The sequence below is a fragment of the Anoplophora glabripennis genome, unplaced genomic scaffold (genome assembly GCF_000390285.2).
Source record: "Anoplophora glabripennis isolate ALB-LARVAE unplaced genomic scaffold, Agla_2.0 scaffold1640, whole genome shotgun sequence".
Taxonomy (NCBI): domain Eukaryota; kingdom Metazoa; phylum Arthropoda; class Insecta; order Coleoptera; family Cerambycidae; genus Anoplophora; species Anoplophora glabripennis.
In genome coordinates, this window is record NW_019417714.1 from 33,862 (window position 1) to 42,068 (window position 8,207).

Sequence of the window (8,207 nt, forward strand, 5' to 3'; positions counted from 1 at the left end):
TTCGTAGCACATTTCATTCCACGTCTCATCTGAAGGACAATTATTTTCTGCTGGAACTTTATTTTCCTCGAAATTGTCGGAACCACCCATCATTTCAATATTTTTGTTTTTTTTAGTAGGTTTAAGTCTTTCTTCTTCTAGAAATTTTTGGCTCCAACGCTGGCACATTATTTTCTGTTTTAACTTTAGTTTCAAAATCACTTTTTAAGGTGCTATCGTTCATACTGTATATTTTCGAATACCGAATATTTTGCAAGTACTAAAGTGAATTTGTATTGTTGTTTACATATACAGGTGGTGTTAATTTAAACTAATTATCCATAATACAATGGTGTCGTGAGAAAGGCAACATGTGGGGTGCTGAAAAATAGCACTTCGCTGGGAATAATAAATTTCTCAGAACTTAGCGAAAACTTACAGGATCAGATGGTTAAGTGATATATGTGTAACAGGAAGGCAAGTCAATCAAAAGAAAATTGAGAACATCTGTGCCATATTCTGAAATTAATAGTTTAATGAGAAAGTCAACGCTCGGAGCGTAAAAATGTTTGACAACGCTGAGAACAATTTGATGTTCCCAGTTCCCACAATGTAGAGAAAAATTGTAGGATCGCCTTACTAGGCGAGCTACTTTGAGCCAATCATAAGATCAAACCAGGCTTATAGGCGGGGGTAGAGTGACATATTTTTGAAAAGCCAATACAAGCAAAGCAGAAAAATTGCGACAGTCTCTAATTGGTTTATATCTATTCACAAAACTTTAATTATGTGTAAGTAGTGAAGGAGGAGAAATTGCTATATATTCGTATAAGATATGTATTAAAATCAGTTTATTTCAAACACATCGTAAACATTAAACTTATTTAGATGAAAATTAAAGTGATATCTGGAAATAGTACCATGGGGGCGCCCAAGACAGTGCCCAAAAAATCAATCAAACTTTTGCAGCATTTAGGGGAAGTCGGGGGAATGGTGGCCTCCTAAGCATTTTTGACTCCATAATTTGTAGTTTTCGACTAATCGTCATAAAATATTAACAACGGAAAGACAAAAATGTTCTTTTCAATATTTTATTTTCAAATTAAAAAAAAAACAACAAAAACTCGAACAATATTATTTTTTTAAACCCCTGGTGGCCGTTATTACCCCATCGTGTTGGGGTAATGGTGACCATATGTCACCATTACCCCCCAAGTAGTAACTTTGACTTAGTTCAAGCACAATAGTCGCAAATAAAAATTTTGTTCTCTACATTAGCACAAGCTTTGTGTGCCCAATTCCCGCACATGACACATCTCAGCCATATTTCTCTATTCTTCCCGAATTCACCACAAAGAAGACATAAGTCGTCACCTATCACATTCTGATCCTCATTTTCGTCATCATTTGATTCTTCATCGTCGTCAGAACTGGAATCCTTATATCTTCTAGTCCCAACATTTCTTGGCAATCTTGCTCTCTTCATTTCACCACTATCCTCTTCGTCATCATCGTCCAGAAAAATTCTTTTCTTGACCTCCTTTGCTCCTTTCCTGGTTGTCTTCTTTGCTAGCTTCTTATTCGCTTTTTCTATTAAAACATCTTTGTTTGGTGTGGCTGTTATGATTTGAGACGTTTGTTTTGTTTTCCGTTTAATTGACTGCCGTCGAGGTTGTGATGGCCCTGGTAAAGGCAAAATTTTTTCGAAAGATATTTCCATATTATTGTTTGGTTCCTTAGTCACCTCCACCACTGGGAATTGATCATCCAGAGTTGGTTGGGGTGTTGGAGTTGAGTGGTGGATTCTTGAAGTTCATTCGTTTTCTGGCGGTAGGTCACGGTGCTGTGTTTCGGTATATTGCTGGGGCTCATCAAAGGGGTTATGTAGGTCGGTTGCTGCAAAGTCTTCCTTGATGAAAATATCAGGATTATATGGCTAAATGCCGGTTACTTGAAACCCTTTTGCAGCTTTTTCCAAAGTAGCTACCCTCATATAGGCATTATTAAATAATTCTGCGACTTCGAATAGAGTTATCTTCTCATGTGGATGTGATTTCAAATATTTACTACATTCTGTGTTGTAAGCAGTTTTAAGGGGGCCATAAAATGTGACGTCTAGTGGTTGGAGTCGGTGGGAAGTATGTAGAGGTATTGTCAACAAAATGATCCCATTGGCTTTACAAAATTCATAAGCTTCAAGAGTGCAGTGAGTACTGTGGTTGTCCATGATGAGAAGAACCGGATCTTCCAAGCTTGGTTTGACAACCTTCTGGAAATGTCTCAAATATTGTATGAAAATCTCCTCCGTCATCCAACCTCTATCAGAGCAACAATACTCGGCCCCAGGTGGACCTCCTTTCTTGAGGAGCAAGTTCATTCGTTTTCTCGCAAAGATGAATAGAGGAGGAACATAGAACCCCGAAGCACTGAATGCACAAACCACTGTTGTGTTTTTACCTCTTTCCCAACTAGTAACGAAATCGACTTGCTTCAGTCCTTTCTCAGCCAGAATCTTGCCTGGTTTTTTTACCGTTGTAATACCCGTCTCATCCAAATTGAAAATTCTGGATTCTTTGCATTCATATTTAGTGAGAACTTGTTCCAAATTCTTAAAAAACAAATACACCTGCTCTTTATTAAATGCCGTAACTCTGTTCACACTTGTCGCCTCAGGTTTTCTCAGCGAAACAGTCGGATTTCGCTTCAAAAAACCGGAGAGCCAATCGTCTCCTGCACTTTTTTTTTCGTTACTGAAAGGACATTTTATATTATTTTTCTGTGCATAGTCGAATGCACATTTCTTTATCTCTTGTCTGGAGACTCCGTAGAATAGTTTAGATAACCTGATGACATGTGCTGCGAGCTGTTTTTCTTCAACATTGGAGAACACCGACAAACGTCCTAGTGATGGATCCTTGTAATTATTGTTTTTTATCCTCGCTTGTATCGTGCTTCTTGGAATTTCGAAAGCTGTGGATACCTCTCGAACAGATCGACCACTCCTCACAGCAGCTATTGCTGCCATTAGTTTGTCCGAGTTCCAAGAGGCCTTTGTAGTCGTTCTTTCACGATGTCTAGGCATCTAAAAAAGTAAGGACTTAGAATCATGGGGTAATGGTGGCCGGCCACCATTACCCCTGTTTGTCTGGCCATCTTAACCCCAAAATGTATGATTTTCTATATATAGTGCCAAACGAAAAACATTAATCGCAAAAAGTCTCACCTTTAGAAATCTTCAAGGTAACAGATAAACACAATTTTTGTTGCTGTTTTGGAAATTGCGCAGCTTGAATGACATACAAGTTTTACAATCGCCGAACTCACGGTTGCTAATAAAGTCAATGTCTGTTTTAGTTGAACACCTGACCAACGCCTTAAAGTCGTCATTGCTCGCTGTAACTGCGTCAGTCAGTTGAACTACCAATTTATAGATGGCGGCACTATGTAAAATTGATTTAAAAATGCATGGTTGTGAGATAATAGGTGGCTATCATTACCCCGGTGGCCCCCATTCCCCCGACTTCCCCTACGGATGGACGCTGGAAGTTCAGACTTCCAGAATATTCAAGCCGAGGAGTTTGATTCGAGTTTTGAAGTGATAGATGGTTCTTTCGAAAAACTTAAACCCATTGGGAGCAATAGGGCAGTTCCAACTACTAGTGCCGATTATGACGATATCAGCGAACCCGAAAATACTTCAACGCCGCGATCAGAAGAAAGTGATGACGAAGAAACCGCTGAGGTGCAAAGGTTTTTGCAAGAATTGCGGCAATTCGCCAAAAATAAAGTAAAAACTTCGCGGACGCGAAAGTGATGGAGATTGGAGCTGTTAAGGAAGATTAAAAAATATGAACAAAAATTAAATAACCTAAGAAATTTATTAGCGGAATATGAGGAAATGTATGTGACAGAATATCTGAAATAGTGGCGTAGGTCGTTATTGGGAACCGCAAAAGCAGTGCCTGCTGTTCTCGCGAAATGGACGTGACATGTACGTCGACCAACTATATTTTTAAATATGTTAATATTGCCATTTTTAATTATGTTTAAGTTAATTATGTTAATAAAAAAATATTAATATTTTCAAATAGTATTTTGCAGTAGTTTAAAAATTTGAATAAATTCATTCATATTAAGACAAAATATACAGGGTGTCCCGTTCATGTTTCAAAAAAAAACTTGTGTGCAAGTTCCTTATGGAAAATTATAGAGGTAGTTCATGTAAAGTTTTTTCTTAGACGCCCTGTTTTCGAGATGCAGTGTGTTGAAGTTGTTACTTTCCAAATGGTTTTCCTTAATTATCTTTAATACGGCTAAAGATAAAAATGTCAAAATTTGTACACGAGTGTTAAACATCAACTGTGCGTTAAGAATAATGTGCAAACGGTTTCTTTCTGAAAAGCAGTGTCGCCGATACAGGTAATTGAAGGGGTACAATAAAAAATAAATATGTTAAATGTCAAAATTAATTACATTTCTAAACGGTTACGTAAACTCTAAAGCATACTATAAAAAAGGTACACTTGTCGAAATTCGGTAGCATGTACCATTTCCGAGACAAATGAAGTTGCATAGAAGGAAATGGGGGACAATTTCGGTATCTACTGTAGTATTTCGAGTTTGCACATTTAATTAATTAATTACCATCATCTGTTTATTTTGGTTAACTCTTTTAAATGTTAGTTTACAACAAACTAAAACTTAAAATAAATTAAATTTTTTTTTAGTTAATAAAATGTTTTACAATTTAACTGTTTCATGTGAGACGTAAGGTCTTTAATGCCAATACTGTTGGTAGCTAAATGTCTTCAGCTCATTTTATGGTAGGGTCCTCTTTCAATTTAATGTTTTGTTAATGTACTTGTGCCGCTTTATGTGAGCAAAAAAAATGCAACTTCATTTTTCTCGAAAATGGTACATGCTATCGAATTTCGACAAGTATACCTTTTTTGTTAGATTGTAACCCTTCAATTACCTGTATCCGCAACACTGCTTTTCAGAAAGAAACCGTTTGCACATTATTCTTAACGCACATTTTGACATTTTTATCTTTAGCCGATTTAAAGATAAGAAAACTGCTGTCAACAAAATATGTTTTCGGATTGCAGCAACATTTATACCTGCACCGAGATGAACGGAATTTGTACTCACAAGTAAAGCCATTTATTGAAACTATACAGTAGATTTTTCAGAAATCATTTATCTTTTTCCGTTTTCGAAACATCCAGCTGTGGAGTGAAAGTAAAATATTATTCTGCATCAGAATATTTTTTAATGTTAAAATTAGTTTTTAGTGTTCTATTGATATACAGGGTCGGAAAGTCCCCATGGTTCATCGGCGGTTACGTGAGAGCGATAAAGTAAGTCATAGAAATCCATGCGATAGAGAAGGATGGCTATAATGAAGGCGTCTCATAGTTACCGCCCGTTTCGCCCTCTGTTAACGGATTGTATTAACATATCGGAATACGAAGTCGGAATTGTATAAGTAGTGACATCTATTACAGAAAAGGCAAACGACGAAAACAAAGATGACCACCGGCCGCTGAATTACAAGTGGAAGTGGATCTTATTTGTGGAAGGGCGAAACGGGCGGTGACTATGAGACGCCTTCATTATAGCCATCCTTCTCTATCGCATGGATTTCTATGNATTTGTTTAGGAAAGCTTTAAAGCAGTTTTTATTGGAAAAATGTTTTTATTCCATATTGGAATTTTTACCTACTTTGTCTTAGTTTGTAAGTTTTATTTGACTATTCCTATACATATTATGTCTCTGTGGAAAATAAATTATTATTATTATTATTATTATTATTATTATTATTATTATTATTATTATTTATTTTTAATTGAAATATTAAGCTGTCTGGATAAATTGAGTCAATATATTTTGAGCTAAACCTATTTTTAAATAATAGAATGTCATCTTTAACACAATTTTCTATCTATAAAATATTTACGTCTAAAGAGACAAATATAAAAAGTTTTGAGTTCATCTTTTGAAATAAATGTGCTTTTAAATTTGCATTTTTTTCATTCCCAAAAGGAATTTTCATTTGGACAGTAAACACAAACTATAAAATAATGTATTCTGTAAATAAAAGGAATTGTATCAGAGTTAAACAAAGAGAAAAATATATATTAATAGTGAACTGTACTTACTTGGTGATCGAGAAACGAAAAATTATCCCACTTTAAAGGAAAATAGGAGGTAAACACTCGAATGGTTATTAAGTTATAATTAACTCGTATTTAATTATTCCATTTATAACAAGCATAGATAAAATTAATATGGAAATAAATTTCAAGAGTTCTCTTTGACTAAGTGTTAAATATTTCTTGTTTGTGTAATTTTCAGAAAACAGCAACATTCTGCCCAACAAAGGGATTACACCACACGATTTAATGTTGAAAATTTTATAAATCTTTTCCCCGAACCAAAACAAATTTGAAGATCCCAACAGGAGCATTAAGTTGGACTCACGCTCAATGAACTACGCTAGCACATTTTTTATGTTCGGTTACCTACAAATTGTGATAACATCCTGTTGTTGCAAGAGGTAAGACGTTTAATTCGACAGTTCCAGTCTCCTTTAATGATACCGTACAGTTTCTTAGCTTGCCTACATTACTCACCGAGATGAGATCGTGGAGCACCTCCGGCAAAAACAGGCGAGGGATAAAGAGGAGCGGAGGAAAAAATAGCAGACAACAACATGCCCTTGCTGCTACAACGATGAAGTGCCGAAAGACATCTTCCGCTGTCCAAATGGTTGTCGGTTTTGCCGAGAATGCATTAAAAGGAGCTGTGAAGTCGCCTTTGGCGAAGGTAAAAAAGACTTTATGCTTGGCTGCTTGTCCAACCGAATTTTCGGTGCAGACATTGCAGGTGAGTATTTTGCAAATGTTTAAAACTCTAGTATCAATTTGTGTTATCTTCTTAGACTCCACTTCCGATCGGTCTCAATTCTCCTTATCTCTGCTGTATTTCACGGTGCGCATAGCACATTTAAGCGTAATTAAAATTAAGTTAAGAATTCTTTTTGTTATGCCTCCACAATAGGAATTGCCGAGTGTTAAGGAATTCTGTAAAAAAGGCTGGGAAAGTTAACGAATTTTTTTGGTAACCAATTTGTTGCAGTCGTGAAGGTTTGGCCTGGACTCTTTTGAACAACGAACACTCGCAACTTTTTTTAATAAATTTTACGCGCCCGATCCAAATAGTTAAATCGTTTGTCGGTCCTCTCACTTATATCTAGTGGTTCTGCTGACAAATAATATTAGATGTCATCTGGGTGTGATTAAATGCTGGACGGGACTATAGTCATGCTTTAGTTATCGTAAAGTTAAATAAAACACTCTTCGAGTTTTAGCACAGACTAGCCTATATATATGTTTGTATTTTACTTTATACATACAAGTAATGTTTACACACATATATATCCGGTGGCGCTGGCAGAGCACAGCGGGAACTTTCAAATTTGATATATACAGGGTGGTCCGAATTTTATGCAGGAAACTTCGAGGGCAGATAGATCTCTTTAAAATAATAAAAGTTTGCCTTATAAACATAGGTCTGGATCGGCCTCGTTTTAGAGATACAGGGTGTTGAAGTTGTTAAAAAAATATTATTTTTTGTTTATATCTCAGGAATCTATTAACCGATCGCAATAAAATTTGGTACAAATAATGTACGATAGTAGGCCTTGCATTCCCTAAAATATGAGCTCTAAAGGTTTAGCCAGTGGTGTACAACTGAAGAGAGGTCACCCCCTTTTTATAAAAAAAACCTACGCCACTGTATTTTTTACAAGTTATTGTAATGGATCTAAATTCTAATGCACTAAATACGTAAAAAAGGTGACTTGAATTTTTTCCCTAAGGTTCAAAATTTTCAAGTTATTGATACAAATACAACCCCTTGTGGCAGACACTTCAGATCATAATATTAGAAAAATATTTATGTTTATGCTTAAAAGTAAGTGCAATTTATAAGCACATCAACAAAATTCTTTCCACATCACTTGTGAGGTAGTGTTCCTGGTGTTTTAGTTTTCCCTGGAGGTATTATTTTTACAAATAAGAACAATTTAAATCAAAATAATAATAAAAATACATTTACCAAGCAACAACAACTAAACAAGAAACAAAATTAACGTTACGTATTTACAGCAATTGTTTAAAATGCGAACCACCCATATCGATACATTTCTGACATCTTCTATTAA

At 35.6% G+C, this 8,207-nt stretch overlaps 1 protein-coding gene across 1 annotated transcript; it reads right to left on the reverse strand.

Moving 5' to 3' along the window:
- Positions 1 to 1,719: 1,719 nt before the first annotated feature.
- On the reverse strand, positions 1,720 to 3,132 carry LOC111692460. The gene is made up of 3 exons (XM_023456481.1): positions 3,115 to 3,132; positions 1,931 to 3,061; positions 1,720 to 1,875 (listed from the first exon to the last, which is right to left on the reverse strand). Exons 1-3 carry the CDS (start codon positions 3,130 to 3,132, stop codon positions 1,720 to 1,722), a joined length of 1,305 nt encoding a protein of 434 aa, XP_023312249.1.
- Between the last annotated feature and the right edge of the window lie 5,075 nt (positions 3,133 to 8,207).